General features: G+C 40.2%; 2 protein-coding genes across 5 annotated transcripts; one reads left to right on the top strand and one right to left on the bottom strand.

The window, feature by feature from the left end:
• Positions 1–372: 372 nt before the first annotated feature.
• On the bottom strand, positions 373–16674 carry ablim2 (actin binding LIM protein family, member 2). 4 transcript variants are annotated; one of them, XM_088379198.1, is made up of 24 exons: positions 14869–16674; positions 14631–14802; positions 13871–13927; positions 13255–13534; positions 9820–9969; positions 8569–8752; positions 8032–8144; positions 7812–7938; positions 7634–7727; positions 7414–7501; positions 7289–7347; positions 6676–6753; positions 6439–6582; positions 6241–6358; positions 5851–6084; positions 4161–4268; positions 3735–3788; positions 3446–3483; positions 3157–3265; positions 3018–3076; positions 2579–2639; positions 2449–2456; positions 2298–2378; positions 373–2150 (listed from the first exon to the last, which is right to left on the bottom strand). In XM_088379198.1, the coding sequence occupies exons 4-24, from the start codon at positions 13265–13267 to the stop codon at positions 2037–2039; spliced, it is 2034 nt and encodes a 677-aa protein (XP_088235324.1). In that variant the 5' UTR covers positions 13268–13534; positions 13871–13927; positions 14631–14802; positions 14869–16674; the 3' UTR covers positions 373–2036. The 4 variants fall into 4 exon arrangements, with proteins under 4 accessions (XP_088235324.1, XP_088235316.1, XP_088235333.1 ...); XM_088379190.1 differs by lacking the exons at positions 13255–13534; positions 13871–13927; positions 14631–14802; positions 14869–16674 and adding an exon at positions 12065–13232; XM_088379207.1 differs by lacking the exons at positions 5851–6084; positions 13255–13534; positions 13871–13927; positions 14631–14802; positions 14869–16674 and adding an exon at positions 12065–13229.
• zcchc4 (zinc finger, CCHC domain containing 4) lies at positions 13913–18481 on the top strand. The gene is made up of 13 exons (XM_088379230.1): positions 13913–14376; positions 14445–14563; positions 14884–14966; positions 15052–15324; positions 15528–15608; positions 15723–15795; positions 15962–16112; positions 16194–16294; positions 16967–17088; positions 17175–17250; positions 17814–17865; positions 18027–18165; positions 18334–18481. The coding sequence occupies exons 1-13, from the start codon at positions 14289–14291 to the stop codon at positions 18419–18421; spliced, it is 1446 nt and encodes a 481-aa protein (XP_088235356.1). The 5' UTR covers positions 13913–14288; the 3' UTR covers positions 18422–18481.
• Positions 18482–18601: the final 120 nt, after the last annotated feature.

The following is an 18601-nucleotide window of genomic DNA, read 5'->3' as shown; positions in this document are numbered from 1 at the left end:
CATATATAAAATGTTTATATTTCCATATTTATATAAAGTATGTATTGTTTTAAATTTCCCAACTGTTAAATTGCCATAAATTTAAAATGATAAATAATATATTTCTAGATATAAACAAATCTTTTATATTTACGAAATATATATATATATATATATATATATATATAATTCTGACAGTTTCACACTGATTTTCATTCTTGTTAAATACTAGAAATATTTTTAAAATGTAGATGAACATTTTTAAACATTAAATTCAACTTTAGATATATTTGACACTAATATAAACCTATATATTCTCAAAACCAAATTTAAATCAAAACTAATAATAAATCTTGTATTGGCGCAATAATTTCAGTCGACAGGTGGCCAGCATGCGGTTGGTTAAAGCACTTTAATGGCAGAGGAACATTAGAAACAGGAAACAGTTAGTGTTTTACTTACAAGGCGCAAAATAAACTCAATATGTGTGTATGTAACTTCAAAACAAATACAAATAAAATCCCTTCCTTCATATCACAATTACTATAAATAAGTTATGGCGAGCAGCTGATCCTTCATTTGACTTAATCGTTTCAGCAGAAAAGTATCATTATCATGCAATGACTTGTATAAATATATCCTATATTGTATATGTAGTCAGTAGTAGATGCTTACATACAGTACATCTTGCAGTATTGTTGTGAGTTTTAGTTTTGCAGTATGCCATGATGCCTTCAAGCAACAAACAAAGCAGGATGAATAAATAATGCTGAAACAATCTTACATGCTACGCTATCGCTTTGGATTCATTTTGGAATCATTGCTTTGACAATCGCTCAGTGCGGGATCAACAATAGAAAGAAAAGATGGTACAGTGTGTCTGAATCCAAACAACCAAGAGGTGTGTGCAAAAACACGAAAAAATCATCTGATGTTCTTACGAGAATTTAGCAGCAAACCACAAAAATGAATGGGAAGCGATGATAAAAGTTTCAATATTACCTGAAAAAGCTACAAACCTAAAATAATAAAGTTGTAATAATATGAGAAAATGTTGTTATATTATGAGACTAAAACCCGACTATTACATAAACATAAGTATAAAGTCGGTATATAACAAGTCATGATGTTATGAGAAGAAAATTGAGATATCTGAAAATGTTGTAACTTTGATTTAACAGAAGATGAAAAGTCAGAATATTTTGAGAATAAACTCGTAACTTACGCGAAAAAGTTGTAACGTTTTGCAAGTCAAGTCAAATTAATTAGGTCATCGTAATACAAGAGAAAAAGTTGTAATATTACAACAACAATCGTATTTTCAAGAGTTTGCAAGCCCAATGTTAGAAGAAAGAGTCATAAATGTATGTCAATAAAGTTCTAAAATAAAAAGAATAAAGTCATCAAAATGCAAGACATAAAGTGATGATATTACCAAAAAAGTCATCATTTTGCAATTTAGTCATAATATAAGAATAAAGTCGTCAAAATAAAATAAATACAGTCTTACAAAATGTCTTTTGTCATAATATTAAAAATCGTCACAATAAAAAAGAAGTCATAATATGACAACATTTTCCCGTAACATTGCAACCTTTGGCCTTAGCATTTTGAGAAGATCATATTCTCAAGAATTTCCAGTTTTACGCAGAAAAAGAACAAAGTCGTAATATTCCAATAAAAAAAATGTATTGTTGAGGGTGGCGGTTATGATATGACAAAGAAGAAAGCGTAATTTGACAAGCATAAATGTGAAAAAAAAAATGAAAAAAGATTGCAATTCCACGGGAATTAATTGGAAGAGAATGCAAGTTTGGATGCAGAAAAATAGGAAACTTTAAACATGAATTATAGGATTTTCTGAATTTTCAAGCTAAATGAAGGTGAGAAAACTTGAGCGTGGAAAGGAGCTGAGAGCAGATGTTTGAGTGCGAGCGGCGCTACAAGCACGGGCATGCAAACATGACTGCAGCTCATCTGGAAGCTCGCCAGTCCAACATTGCCATCGTATTGCACACACAAAGCTTTGGAGTGAGGGGGGCGGGGGGCGGCAAATACTAAAAAAGACGAGCCCTCTTCTTCAAGTCGTTTCTTTTCCAAAGTGCCAGACGCTCAAATTGATCCAGAGTCATTCCAAACACCTTCTGGAAGTCTTCGGGCGACAGATGTCTCTGGTCGACCGAGAGAATCGAAGTCAGTGGCGGAGTTCGTGATGAGAAGCTTTTGAACTATTCAGGCTTTTTTTTTTAGAGGATCTCTATAGTTCCTACAAAGTCTACAAAAATCCCTTTGAATTGATTAGAAAATGAGCCGCTCACCTCCAGTCGGGTGCGATCGATGTCTCGGGGAAGCTTCACTTTCACTCGATGTGTCACCGCCAGCATTTCATAAGGATACACCTGCAGGTATTATTTTAAAGTGTATTCAAATGCTCATGTCATTGTAAAATATTAATCACAGAAATCTTACCTTGTACTCTGACCAACACAAATGGGGAAGAAAAAAAGAGAATTAATATGATGAAACACATAAAAAATGTAATTGTACTTGAAGAATGAGTAATTAAATCATCCCCACCGCTAAAAAATAAATAAATTACCTCTCATGCCTCCCCAGCTTTGGGAGTCAGGATCCACTTCATGCTCAACCATCTCAGCAGCCTTTAGAAAAATATGTCAAATAATAATATAAAAAGACAATATCCCCAAAAAAAGTGCATAACATTTTAGAGCACTGAATTACAATAACTGAAATAATGTGGTTGCAAAAGTGTGTACACCCCCTTGTAACTAGGAAAGTGGCTGTCAATCACATTCAAAACAACATTTAAAGTGCCTCCGAATATAGTTCTGATGTTCTAGTAATCTAGTAGTATTTAGAATTCCCTCCACCTTGACAAAGAGATGTGTCGATTTTTTCTCTCCACTTTATATTAAAACCACGCAAAATAATGGCCTCCTTCAAATCGATGCCACTTTCAAGATAAGCACCTGCTACACTCTGCTGCTTTCCTTTCTTTTTTTTTTTTTGTCGCTCACCTTGTAGATGCCGTTCCTTCCGTAACCAGGTAAGGATGCAGATTTATAATGAGGGAAATCTGACAAAATATTACAAAAGAGACATTTATTTTAAGTCTTTTTGATGGACACCACACTCCCTTAAAACAACATGACTCACTTGGCTGAGAGGTATTCATTGGCAAACTGCAGGTTGACTTAGACGGGTCGTGGTCTTCTGGACCCATGTGTCCATCAATGTCGCTCTTCATGATCATCCAATTACTCCTCTAAAAATGAAGAAGAAAAAAAAAACTAAGCCGGAATATACATAATTGACAGTATGCCCTCAAAAAATAAATCTTTTGTCCTTGAAAGAAATAAGAAATATATTTAAACAAAAAAGGAAATAACAGAACACTGAGAAAAACAAAGACTTAGTATAACGATAAATTGGAAATGACTCTCACCTTGCCATCATCGCCATCCTGCCAGGATGTTCTAGAAGCTGTGAAAGAGTCAAACATTTGGACCAAATCACAAACAGAACATAGTCATCACCTCACAACAAAGTCGAGAAGGCATCCTGTATGATCTTAAATGTGTTGAGATGTTTTAACATTCAGCAAGTAGCTTCGTTACGGAAAACGTTTCCATTGACCCGGTGCATGTCATTCTGATGCGTTTGCCAGAAATGAGGAGCAGAAAAGGTGCATGCAACACAAGAGAGGGAAGTGTTAAATACGAAGTGGACTGTACCATGCTGTTTGTAGATGGGGGGTTTTCTATAGATATTATCTTTGACCTCAGTCTCTGGAAATGGGAATAGGCAAAGAGAGGGAAATCAAATAAAAAGAAGCCAACATCGGAGAGACACAGAGAGGAAGAGAGGAGACACAGAGAGAGAGAGAGAGAGAGAGAGAGAGAGAGAGAGAGAGAGAGAGAGAGAGAGAGAGAAGCATGAGTTAGCAGTTATTTGGGGATGGGAAGCCAAAAAATGTGCATTGCAGAGCTCTAATCAACACCATTTTTTCATTTTCCAAATAAAAAATATCAGATCATCCATGCATTCCATTTGTACTAAATGTAACAGTCGCCGATCTGTGTGGCAGGGCAATGAGAGATTATTTCTTAAAATTAAAGCCATCAAATCAATGCACTTGATTGGAAATGTCACAGGCCTACCTGGTATGTGGAAATGGCGAGGGGCAGCCACGTACGTTGATGTAGACGATGGGGATTTGCAGTCAGAGTAGGCGGATAGGCTGGGGGTACTCCGCCCACTTTCACTACCTCCAGTCAGGAACGGATGACGGGTGAGCACAAAGAGCAATTCGTCCGGTTAGTGATCGGCCGCAGTCGTGGATGTTTCTTACGAGCAATGTCTTCAACGGATGCACCACACTACATGTTTGGGGTTCTCAAATTTTTGGGGTCCACCATTTTTTTTTCGTCACAAAAAAACCCCGCAAAAACATTGTGAAAATTATTTCGCGGACATGCAAGCTACTGCTCACGGACCCTCGGTTTGAGAACCCCTTCACTCTCACAGGCAAGACTAGATGTGGAAGACCGCCACTTGGACCACAAACACACACAGCGGCGCTGTTAAAGCAACTCGGACTGCCCTCCGACTGAGACCAACAAGATCTTGCCCAACTTGTCTGTGAAATCCACCTCACAGTGGAACAGCGCACGTCTACAAACACTACGTTTCATGGGTAGTGACAAAATATGATGCCGAGGAACGCAATACTGCCAAGACCCCGGAAGTGGCCACAAGCTTGTCTAGCAGGATGAGAAACCCAAACGGACCCGATGACATCACAAGAGCAGACGACGTCACAAAAAGCGGCTAACCGTTTTACTGAGGCGGAGGGACAGAGGAGAACCGGTGTTTTACCATTAGGGGAAGGGAAAGTGAGATGCAAGAACATCCGAGGTACTTGTCTGAACCCTGAGAGATAATCAGGAGATTAGTAGGATGGCATGCTTCAAACAAAATTGCCGTTAACAAGCGGGGGTATGTTTGGGGGGGGAAAAAAATGAATCACAGCACGCCAATCAGTCCACAAGAGCCCAATTAAAATACAGACAATGGGAGGATTTGCTGGTGCTATTGCTGGAACGATACTGAAAGCTCAAAAGTAATGAGACAGCGAGCTGTTATGCAATTTTATGCATTTACTGGTGATCTTTCCTCGATTTCTACCATATTTCTTTTGAGTTTTGTCATTTTTCATAAAAATCAATCAATCAATCAATCAATCAATCAACCACCTGTAAAGCTGAAGGTGACTGGATGAAAAGATCACAAATGTAATTCTCATTGAGCCATGGAAGCCGTAATACAATCGGGTATTTTGGGGTTATTTCATTCCATAACACAGACTATTTTGGAAATACCGTATATACTCTTTTGATTCATGATTATTTTTACTATTATCACAAAAATTACACTGCAACAGTGTCATAAAAATATGTAAACATAAATCACCTCATCTTAACAGGCACCTTTGCCTTTTCTTACGTATTAAAATATGAATTTGATTCGTTATCCTTATTTTCTGATGCATTTGCAGAAATAAATGCTGCACTGGAAAAAAAAATCCTTTAGTTCCATTGAATTTACTTCATTCGTACTTAATTTGTTATTTGCGCATGATTAAAATGTGCTCAACTGAATAAAATATCCATTTCGTCAAAGTACTTTTTTCATTGCTCCTCTAATAAAAATAGACACGCCGTGGTACTTCCTACAACGGGGTCACTAGAAGGCCTCGGCCCCGACTTGAGTAAAACACGCTCCTTTTTTTCCATCCCTCCAGCAAATAGTCCATCGTCTGCATAAAACGTGGCCTCGGTGGAGGGATACCTCGGAAGTAAGGGATGAAGTTGTGCTGCTGCAGCATGGACAACGTGGTGGGGTTCAGGTGTAATGACACACCTCGACCTCCAGGCCACAAGGTGGTGCTAGCAGCAGCGCTACACCCTTCAGTCCCCTGCGAATGGCGCACGGGGAGGGAAGGGGAAGCCCCGGCCAAGCTGGAGGTGAGCTTGACGCCACCCGAAAAGAGCCCGGGTGTACCCGGGTACTCTACTTCAGGTCCTGAATGTCAAATATTGAGTCACAGAATGAGGAAAACGCAAAAAAAGGATGAAGATCACAAAGTGAGCCCCGTTTATCACGGGGGATGGAAAAGCACCAAAAATTGGATTGCTGCATACACCACGGCTGATTTTAAAAGATAGTCAAAGGCAGTACCGGGTCGGCTGTTGTTCTGAGGGGACCGGGATGGAGTGTAACGTCCGTAACCCCCCAAAGAGCTGTTGGAACTGGGGCTGGAGGGCCTATGATGACTCGGTGACTTCTCCCCATCACCCTGCATGCGCAAAACGAATCGGGAATCAACATTTTGCGATGTAGCGGAACCCAAATACCCGACACCAGACTCCAGTCTACCTCGCTGTAGTGCCTCTCTTCGGACGTGTAGCTGACGTAGGGCGAGTACGAGAGCATGTCTGGTCGGTCTATGTTGTAGATGGCTTTGGTTTTCGGAAGCGCTGCCAGGTCCTTGTAGTCCAGCAGCTCTTCTCCAAGTTTGGCCTGGAGATGACCCCAACCCGAAAAAATAAAAAATGGCAATGAGTGAATCGTTAACAGCTGAAGAGTTGAGTTGAGTTTCCAGAAATGTCTTACAAAAATGACTCTGTTGGGAGAGCCTGAGGCACTGGACGCCGGGACGGATGTGATGCTCTCGGACGAAGTACGAGTCACCTGGAACAGTTGGGGGATTGTTTTTACTTCGTTTTTATTTATGAGTATGTTCTTTTAAATTCAGTTCACAAGTTTGTTAATATTTTTAGAAAATGCTTTGTACTCCGATAGATTTGACAGTAATGCTTAAATAAATAAATTTAAAATGAATCCCAAAACTCACTTATTAACATACAAAGACAAAAATGATGAACTTTTTCTACCATAATTATCGTCATTTCTGTAAATGTAAAATGTAGTTTCAATTATTTTGGGGGGTTTTGTTCAAAGCATTTTTATTTGATTTTGTTAACAGAAATGCATTTTGAGTTTGAAATTTTTCTTACATACATTTTCATAACCCATAATGGCCTTGCCTGGAATATATGCAGTCTGCGTTGCATTATTTTTCGCACCAATTCAAAAATGGTGGCCGGCCCTCAAATAAACATTGTGTGCCAATTAATCGACGTAGATTTGTGGCAGTGTTCCCCAATCAATTGTTTTAAGACCGACGTATACCCGACTTTTTTTAACGGTAGCATGACGATCTTACCTTAGTCTTCTCTTCCTGCTTGGCTGCTTGTCTACATGGGGGATGCCAGATTGAAGATCCTACACAAGAGCGACACGTTTTTAGTCTTGGCTGACAACCGCCCGCCTAAATGATTTTGGCTCTACCTTGGAGGTACATCTCTTCTCCTTCTGCAAACATCTGCTCACAACGGGCACAGCGGGCACATGACGGGTGATAGTGCTTCTCCCCGGCCTGTTGAGCGACAAAACAAACCTCAAATCATTGAAGTTTAGACTTTAGAATTGCCACCTGACCACTAGGTGGCGCCAAAGAGTTGCCTTCAGTGAGCAAGTTTGTGTAGGTGATTGGCAATAACAGTTTTACCTCTAGGACCTTTCCAGTGATATACTTCTTGCAGCTCTCGCACTGGATGCCGAACATGGCGTGATAGTCCATCTCGCAAAAGGGGATCCCGTCCCTGGAAAAAAACAGGAAGGAGCTCGCTTTGAAAGAAAAAAAATATATATATCATCAAGGTAGCGGCTGCCGTCGGAGGACTCACTTGCTAATGTACTCGGCATTGAGGACCTTGTTGCACACTTTGCACTTGAAGCAGCCCAGATGCCAGTGCTTGTCCAGGGCTACCAGGGACTGTTCGTTTTTAAACTCTTTCCCGCAGCCGCAGCAGTCTAGATGGGGGGATGGGGGGGGGGGAGCAACGGATCCAGTTGGCTTTTGATATATACAGAAACATTTGACGGTGTCATGAAGGCATTACTGACTGTGGACAGCCTGGATGGGTGCAGGGCTGTTCGCAGGAAGCGGCTGGGTACAGTTTTGGCAGACGCACTCCTTCCCGTTAAAAGTCACACGGTCACCAGCCGGAAATGGCTGCCTGCAAGATAAATCCATCGATGATAACGCGGCAACTTGAGAACATTAAAACACACAATCACATTGAAAGTCAAACAAGATTGTTTTTTGTTCTATGGTAAGAGAGCAGACAGCTTGTACAAAATAAAGAATACTTCAAAGCTAAATTTGACGATGAAAATTTTTTCGTGGCCCACGTTGAACGACAGCTTGAGAAAAAAACGGAATAATATGCTTTGCAATTCCACCTATGTTGCAGATTTTGTAAGAGAGGAGACATCTTGAAAAAAACTAAAGACATCAGCTTGGCAACTTTCATGAAATCTGCTAAATTCACTCCAGATTGCAGTTGATTTGGAATTCAATATGACTCAAAACTTAAAGATATCGCATAAAGATATATCGGCTGAACTATGCATAGTGTTTTGATTTTTCTGGTTTCTTACTTGCAAGCGGCGCAAACAAAGCATCGCGGGTGGTAGGTCTTGCCAAGGGCGGACACCACCTCTCCTTCGATGAAGTCCTGGCAGCTGAAGCAGCGCGTCCCGTACAGCCGCTGGTAGTCCAGCGTGCACATGTACTCGCCCTGTCGCAGGAAGAAGCCCCCATTGGCCAGTTCGCATCCGCATACTGGCCGGGACCAAACCACAAACAGCTCCATCAATTGCACAGTAACAAAGGCTTCCTCGACAATAGTTCCAATGGTGGGAGTTGATTTTTTTTTTTTTTTCAACTTAAGTAAGCTTTTCATGTTGAGCTCCGAGCTGAAGCATTTTGCACAAACATGGATGCCAACTTGCAGTAATGTGTGAAGCTTTGTTGGGGCTTTTTGCAAGAATGTGAGAGGTATGCACTCTAAAATCTCACAGTCCAGTTACTGGACCGTTGATATCCCGAATAGACGCTGGGTAGCTCTTATGCTGCTTTTATATGATGATAAGAATTAAGCCTCCAGTTATATTGCAGGTCATTGTGATCCATTCTAACATTTCTGGCCTGTTTAATTTGTATTGGGAATTTTGAGGAATTTATTTTCTCGTTCTGACATTTTTTTGCATAACAGGTCAAAGTGACCCTGGATTATGATTAGTGTTCCTAAAAATACAATGTGATGGGAGGAGTTAAAAAAAAAGACATAAATGTAAGCAATAATTGTTATGGCTATAACCTTAAAAGCTCTTTGTTCAATGTTTGAGTTTCTAAATACTTCAGTAATTTCAGAGCTGCTGTTTTCCTCAACTGGATTTATATTTACTACGGTGCCATGTTGCTTGATTAATGAGGCTAGCAAAACTAACAAAGCTAAGTAAGCAAGCCAGCAAAGTTAGAAAATCTACGTGTCTACATCTTTGGAATTTCACAAATTTCATTGAGCTGCCGTTTTTCTTTGCTGAACGTACACTTAACTAAGTATGGTGATTAAATATTGGTGTCAGGTTGCCTCGACAGGCAAAAATTAGCGAGTGAGTCAACATGTTGGCATATTTGCATTTCAGCGGTTCCGGAGCTTGTGATTTTTTTTCTACCGGACTGTTCCGACAACTCTTCTTTTGTGTGTTGAAAATAGTGGAGTAAGGTTAGCAAGTGGACATCCTTAAAATTCAGAAATTGAAGAGCTGGTGGGTTCATCTTCTGGACTGAGTGTTTGCATTGACTGTAACTTAAAAGTCGAGGACGAACGAGAGAGTGAGTCGCACCTTTACAAACGAAGCACTTGATGTGGAAGTGTTTATTTTGGACTCGCAGGGCCTCCCCTTTGCAAGGCTTCCCGCAGTTCTGGCAGGGGACGGGGCCTCGCCCCGTTTTCTGCTGTGCCGTCGGGCTTTGCACAGCCTGCTGCTGAATCACTAAAGGGCAAAAGACACACACACACACACATACGCACACACACACAGAGAAGGAAGTCAAGAATTTGTATGAGGGAACATGATTAGAGCTCCTGTTTCTCTTCTTCGGTGAGTAACCTTTGTAAGGAAGAGGCCTAAAGGGTTTGGCTTAATTGCCTTTAATTCATGAGGAAACTGTCAAGTCAGCAAACCGGTTTCATCCCCGTCTCGGTAGTGTACATACCCCGGAGATTTAAGTTCACTTGTGAATCGAGACCAGCTCTTGATGTAGAAAAGGAATTTCTTTGTCTTTAGACGTGGTGAAGCAGCATGTGGTTCATTGCTCAAGGTCATATGGGTACACTCTGAGAAAAAATTATTTGGTCTGGAATTCTTTTTATTTATTTATGAAAAATATACATATTCATACATCTTGTGGAAAATAATTTTACATTTTTTAATTTGGATTTAGTTGATTTTTAATTGAATTCGATTTTTCTAAACTCACGCATGAGCTCATGTGTTGGCCCACCCAAGGACTATACCATGAATCCCCTTTTAAAGGTGCCAAGCTATACTGTATGCCCCCGTCTAAAAATAGGATACCCCATAATACTCGACAGCATTCTTGTTGCTGAAGGGTCGCATTTGGAGGTGCGGCCCAATGCTCACATTACCACAGAGGGCAACTTTGACTTGACTTTGCTGACATTTTTATTATTTCTGGAAAAAAACAGAAGGTCCTGAAATGGTTGCTTTGTGTGTCTTGAATTTTATTTGTGGTTCTGGGCAAAACCCTGTGTTGATCGTGTGGCTCGGAATTTATCTTTTAAAAGGATCCCGGACTTGTGCTAGAAGTGTCATATCGGTGCCATGTCTTTCGGGGTCCGCGTCAACCTGATGCGCAAACTCAGCTGACAATCTGTGACTTATTTTCATTTCTAGACTCTTTGGTTATAATCACACCTATGATGCAACTCGTCTCTCACCTTCAAGCATCTGGATTTTAGCCTGTTTTACTTCTGCCCCCCCATGACTGTGCAGCAACCAATCGGGTCACGTTCACATGTGCTAACGACTCTTTCGCCATGCCAGCATATTGAAATAATAGTTCAAGGTGATTGATGGATTGCTGTCGTGTTTGTGTGAATTTCCCACAGTGCTGATGCTTGCATGGAAAAGAGGAGCTCAGAACATTCAGAAAATCTCCCATGGCTTGAAAATTGTTGACAAGAAATTGTGAATACAAAGGATGCTTAAATCTCAAAGTGGCAGGTATGAGTCACAAAAAAAGCCTTGTGCATTGTCGTCAATTCTTTAAGCAGATCTGCTGTACTGCCAAAGCACAAGCCGAGCAGGTTTAACAAGGAAGAGTGCCGAGTAAATAAAAAAAAATAAGCTCATATATTTGTTTTGAAAACATTTCAAAATGATGTAAATAATTGAAAGTTGTTTTGAAATATAAACATCAATATCTAATAGTTTGGAGAGTACAATCTTATTATTGTTATTGTATATTTAAAAATCTAACCCTAATCCGATCCATGATACATTATTTCATAAGAATTTATGGAAAATAAAAGAAAGTAAATATGTGCCATAATAATTACTAGACAAATACGGTATTTATCAAAATGTTCTATCAAAATGTGTGATTTTTATTTGAGGAGAACATGTGGAGATAACCAATGACAATAATATAGAATAATTCCAAAACTAAACAAAATGAAAAAAACGGTTAAATAATTAATATACAAAAGCTAAAAACAACAAATTTTCTTGTAATAAATGTGAATACAAATAATTCTAAACCATAAGTCCAAAGCATTCAGATTTTTCCCACTCAATTGTTTACAAATATTTTGTAAATATCCGATACCGACGCTAATCATTCCTATTAAAACAGAATAAACAGTTTTAGACACAAAAGATGTTACGATTCAAATGATTATCATCATCTATGAAATGCTCCATCTGTAAAGCAGACATGCTCAAGTCTGAAGTTGTTCTCCACACACTTATATAACCGGAAGAAGCTCATCCTGCTGCAGGTGCTTCACCAAAACAGCCCAATATGTTTTTGTCTTCTCTCATGGAACAGCACGCTCGTTCCTACCTGTTTCTTCTGGCATCGCAACGGATGAAGTCCTTTTTTAGTGTGTGTGTGCACGATATCCAAGCAAGCTTTTCAGTGCTCCTGGATCGTCAGCTATGTGGCAGTGGTGTAATAATAAATGAGAGCGTGCCTTCTATCCCCAGCTCTGGAATGAGCTGCAGGTCATGTGACTTTCTCGCTCACTCTCGCTCTGTGTTATTCCGGACATGTGGTATAAATAGAAGCATATGGCGCGCAAAGAGAATGACACAAGGTGGGTGGGGGAAATGTTTTTCCTATTGGGGTGGGGGCATTATGGTCTCCTAAAAATGGGGTTCTCAAACTTCTTGAGTCCAGGGACTTCCTAGAAGGGTAATATGTTTCCAAGGATCCAGTCCTAATGCCAAATAAACATAACTACAACGTGTATGCTGTAGGAAAAAAAGGTTTCCTCTTTTACAGAGAAAATGTTGTAACATCATGAAATTGAAGTTGTAATGCCATGGGAACAAAATCCTATTTTTCCAAGATTAGGTCAGAATATGACGTTAATAAAAATAAATCCCTTAAAATTGCAAACAAACAGCTTAACATTTAATACCATACAAAAACCAGACCAAACACCTTAAAATGGGTTAGTTCAAAGAAATATTAATAGTTAGGGTATACAATGTGCCATCTTTCGTGGCAACTGTAGAGCCCAGTGGTTGGCACCAGGGTGCGGAATTTGGATTGTGGGGAAATCAAACACCTTGACAACAGCTGGATTGTCATACTCTGTCTGGGGATGGTTGCTGTTGGGGACACCTGCAGTGGCAACCCCACAACTCAGTCTGGGGAGTGTTGCTAAATGGTTGTTACTGTTGGGGGTGCCATACGCCACTTGCAGCAGAAACCCCTGAACCCTCAAAGATGGACCATTAGGAAAAAAGCTTGGATTGTACGGGGACAGGGATAAATCTGTTGTACTTTGTCTCGGGATGTTTGCTGGGTGTGCCTTCCCGCTGGGGTCATCATCCGCAGTGGCAACATCAGAACCCCACAAAAAACCCCAATAATAAATAAAGAGGTTGAATTCTGGGGGGAACAAACCCCTAGGACAGGAGCTTCATTGCAGCACCAATGGTAGTAATTTCATTTCCTGCCATTATAATGGTTGCAGAAGACCAATAATTCCATATGATGGGCTAGCACCAATCAAAATATCTTACCAGTGCTGCTCATGATGTCAGTCAGATGATGCGCTGTGAATAAAGAGCCTCTCCTCACCAGTCCAGCAGCTGAATGATGCCAGCAGCTGCGGTGCGCCGCCCACTAGCCACTAGCCACCTTACGTGGGTGCGTGGGGGAGTTCTTCGTTGGGAGGGCCCCACGGACAGGCCCGGTGGCTCCTGGTTTGATGTTACTGATATATTGGGGCCGCAGACACTGCGGCAACGCCTCTCCAAACGCAGACAGCTTGGGCGTGGACGCACTTTGCTAAACAATCCACTAGAAGAAACAAATAGAAATCCACAAGTTTCCTTGGTGCACTTCCAAAATAAAAGCATATTACTTCGTATTCATTATCGAATAAAGCGACCTACCAAAACGTTGAATTTTACTAATCAAAGAAATTTAATGTATGGTTAACCTCGAGTATCGACAAATGGTAGAGGAATTTAAATCATTTTCTCTATGTCTCTCTCTAGGTCTTAATTTTTACGCTGAAAGGATACTTCCTCAATTTTCTTAACGGAATAGCGTTAAAGTGACATCTTACACTGACGCATTCGGTACTGCACTGCATGGGAATTGTAGTCCCCAAGAGAAAGCAACCCCACTTACTTTGCTGGGCACCCGGCATGTTTGGACTACAAGTTTGAGGGAATGACACGAACTGTCCTGAAAGAAAAGAGAGAGCAGACGCAAGCCGCAGTAGCTAAGAACAAGCGTACGCTAAGTCATGTGACTTACTCACTACCAACTGTACATTAATGTCGTGATACATTTTTTTACAACCTATAATTTTCAGTCTGTTGCTTATTTAATGTCACGTTTGTTCTTTTAACTGTACGTTTAATAAGACAGGGGGCGTATCCGAAAGGTATTTTGTGCTCACGTGATACATGACTGTCCAATTACGCAAAAGGCCACGCCTTTCAAACCGGAACTCAGCTCTACATTCATCTACGTCCAGATGAGTCCGCACGTTTAATCTTTTTATTATCGAAATATTATAAATTAATATTTACACGTTTACCACATGGATACAGCCTCGCTGGACGACAGCTGTTTGGGATACGAGGTTATTCTCAGGGATGACGACACATCAACGCCACGATGCCCACATGGTAAACATGAAATCAGACCCAGCTAATCGATCATGATCGTTGCGATATCATTTCCATCTCGTTTGCAGGACCGACTTTGTTATTTGAAAAAGTTGGGAAACAAGGCGAGGAAGGAAAGAGGTTTTACGCGTGCTCGGCTTGCAGAGACCGAAAAGACTGCAACTTTTTCCAGTGGGAGGACGAAAAGGTAGTCATTTGGCAGAAATGTATCATCACCCATCCATCACCCATCATCCAGCTTCCGAACCGCTTACCCTCATGAAGGTCGCGGGTGCGCAGGAACCTTTCCCAGCTGTCTTATTTTTGACTTGTCTAGCTATATGCGAGCGATGTATTGTGACCAATTAAATTTTCTTCCAGTAGATGTTTATATAACTTATGAAAGTAAATCTGATGTAATGTCTTCCTTGGAACAATAATGTAGGCCTATACAAAAGCAAAACACAGGCATATGTTTAAGAAGGTAATCGCTGCAGGGTTTCAGTAACTAACCTGGTTGGTTTCAAGGTGTCGGAGGCCCGAAAGTTGGCCAGGGAGGTGGAGAACAAAAGGAGGAGGCCCCCATTCAGCCAGCAGCAATACAGCGCAAGGTAAGAGGCAATTATAAGACTTAAACTTCAATCAAATGTTATTTTGTACCGCATGGCTGTGAAATGTGCATGATCACCCCTGCAGGTTACAACAGTTTGTCTCCCTTCCACCTGATGAAAAGACGTTCTGTCAAGATTGCCAGCTCCTTCTCCTCGCGAAGGAGATGGGTGCGCACGCCGCCCATGCGTGCATCCCCGTCACAGCCACCCAGTTGCGGCAGCCAAGCAGGTTACTGCTTCCCTTGGACAACAAAAAGAGCAACGCACAGTATCTGTTCACTGAGCGCACCACCCGCTTTCTGCTGGGCACCCTGGTTGCCCAGGGTTTCAACAAGGTGTTGTGCGTGGGCACGCCCAGGTAAGCCATTGACCTTAATACCAACACATAATATGCATGTGAGGGATAGGTATTATTTTTGTCCACATGGCGTTGTCATCCTCACATGATACACTTGTAGTATTTGTGACTTTGAATGCATGTGGATTTAAAAGATGGGTCTATTCTGATGAGTGACGTGGGAGGCAGCCAATGAGAAAACTCCAGGATTTTTTTCCCCCCAGACTCCACGAGCTGATTAAGTTGGAATACCCGCGTGGGAAGGCAGATTCAATAAAAAGCCTTTTGCTGGACATCGACTTCAGGTCAGCTTATACATTCTCATCGGAAAAATGTGCCGCATTGTCAACTTTGGAAAGTGCTGTGGTGGTGTTCTACGTATGACAAAAAAAAAATCTTCTATGCCCTTTCCGCCTCAGATATGCCCAGTTCTACGGCCAAGATGAGTTCTGCCATTACAATATGTTCAACCATCACTTCTTTGATAGTGAGGTAATTAATGACGTAGCTCTGGGACTCAATATACATCAATATCCCAAACGCAAGTTTCACTGAACTGTGATATCGTTGGCAAAATGCGGTAGTATCATATTACAATTCCCACCAATGGGTATCATAATTTAATTGCAATATAGATAATTAATATGCTCATTATAAGGCCTCAAGCGCAGCGGTCCAGGCCTTTCTCAGAGAGTCAAAAGGAGAGAAGGTGGTGATGGTGGCTGACCCCCCGTTCGGGGGTCTGGTGAAACCACTGGCCAACAGCTTCTCTCGGATCTCGCAGGGATGGGCGAATCAGCAAAGCTCTGGTTAGTAATTTTTACTCAGCATCCAGAACATTCTGATGCGGGGGAATTTATGCTAACTCATTTTCAATTCTGTACATGTAGACCGCAGTTGTGTTGACATGCCCATGATATGGATCTTTCCGTATTTCTTTGAACCTCGCATTCTCGGCTGCTTCCCTTCTTTCACTATGTTGGACTACCAGGTAAGAGCAGCTATTGCGAGAATGTGTTTTGCTGCCCTCTTGTGGCATCTTGGTGCCAAGCAGGGTCATAATAGTTTTGGAGTTTTCATTGCCGTTAGGCTTAATTTAATTTTTAGAGCAAGTTAGTCAATTTTTAGTCAGATTTATTAATTTTTTACATATATGGAGTATTTGTCAAGTACAGATAAATAAGAGTCACTAAATATTGGGTAATGAAGTAAATTGCAATTCTCCAACAACTGTTTGACTTTCCTTTTTCTGTACGGATGTACAGATATACCTAAATAAATACATTTAAAAGAACCCTGAAAGCTCATGTATGAAAGTAAGATAAAAACAATGGATATTTTGTGACTTCAGTTAGTTTTCATTTTTTTTACAGAATTTTCATTTTCAGATTAGTTTTTGTCATTAACAAAAATGTTTTTTCAATCTTATTACGTTTTATTTCGTTTAATGTTAATGTTTAATTTTCATTAACTATAATTAACCTTGAATGTAGAAGTTCATTTTTTATTTCTAATTTACTCATTAACAGTGCTTCAAATACTGCACATTATTATCAATGTTGTCCTTGCAATTTGTTTTTTACACGTTCAAATATTTACAATGTGTTTCATTCTTGTCATATTCCATTTTGAAGGTTTTTTTTTTTTGGGCTCGTTTCCCCAGGTGGACTACGACAACCATTCCCTGTACAAGCACGGGAAGACAGGAAGGAAGCAGTCCCCAGTTCGACTGTTCACCAACATTACTCCTGCTAAAATTGTCCTACCCGTGGAGGAGGGTTACAAGTAATGCCATAAACGCCAAAAAGTTAGACAAAAAAACAAAACGTTTTTGCCACCTGAGACAATGCTTTACCCCCCCCCCCCATTAGATTTTGCACCATTTGCAAGCGATACGTGTGGTCCCTCAACAAGCACTGTACCAAATGCAACGTCTGCCCATCCAAGGTAAATGACGAGAGGCATGAGGAAAAATCTTTTGCAGAATATTAAAATTACAATATGAGTAAAATGCCAATGTTCCTTAGATATTGGTCTAATGTTAGAATAAAATATTAATTTAGACCAAATGAGGGGGAAATTCCCTGTTACAAAGCAAATTTAAAGAAAATTCAGAAAAGTAGGAAAAAAAAAGACATGATTAGAGAATAGAATTTTACAAAATAAAGTCACAAAAATAAACAAGGAGGAAAATACAAGGAAAAAGATGTGACTAGGACAAAAAAATTGTTTCTTTTTTATGAAGAAAGCCATGATTAAAATGAAAATGAGGAATACGTTTTACACGAGTGAGAAAAAGAAAATCGCAATTAAATCTACTTTTACTAGAAAACCAAGTTTTACTTTTACAAGCGTAGTACAAGAAAACAAATAGCAACGTTACAATGAATTCTCATGATGGGATTAAAATATGTATATATTTTTTAAATGTGGCAATATAAGTTTAATTGGCCAGCAATGTTGTCAGAACTAATTCCAGTTGAGCATTTTTTTTCTCCCTCGATTTACAGGATGGTCGGCAGTGGAAACACTGCTCTGCATGTGAGCGATGTGTGAAACCATGTAAGTGAAAATTTCACACTATATTGGGGCTTCAATTTTTTTTCATCAAAAATCATACGATTGGAATGGAATGGATTTCCATGTGGAAAAAAAAAGTTTAAAATCTAACCAAACAGTCATTTGTCTATCTTTAACAAACTTTCTCTTCAACCCTCCTGAAGCATGGCAACACTGTCAATCATGTGGCCGTTGTGCCCTTCCGGACCACCCGTGTGACCAAAGCCAAGGCGAGGTGGGTTGTTACAACTGTGCAAGCCTGGGGCACAAACGTAAAGCTTGTCCACGAAAACACGTCAGCGGGCAAGTACAAATGAAATTCTCAAACTCTGCATAATGTTACTATGGCGTCAACTTTTTAATACAGGACACTAAATTTGTTGAGTACAGTTCCTTGATACTCAAATTTTATGAGCATTTTTTTTTTACCATTTCGTAATTGATTCTTGACTTTTAATTTGCATTCCACAGTCATGGGTCCACTTCCAAGAGAGGACGAGTCATCAAGACCAAACGGCAAAAAGAAAAGAAAAAAAAGAAAACATTTAATAAGGAATAAAAAAAGATATGGAAAAAAAAGTCCCACTTTGTCAAGTTGTATTTCCAAATTAAGTTACACGCACACACACACACACACACACACACACTATATATATATACACATATATATATAACTGAATCATCGCAATGAGGCAGAGTCACAACTGGGGGTGACCCAAAATATTGATACAGTATTGTG

This window comes from Syngnathus floridae, chromosome 1, assembly GCF_059516105.1.
Source record: "Syngnathus floridae isolate MCC-2025c chromosome 1, RoL_Sflo_1.0, whole genome shotgun sequence".
NCBI classification, from domain to species: Eukaryota; Metazoa; Chordata; class Actinopteri; order Syngnathiformes; family Syngnathidae; genus Syngnathus; species Syngnathus floridae.
Note: the sequence above shows the minus strand (reverse complement) of the source record. Positions and strands in the feature narration are given on the sequence as shown.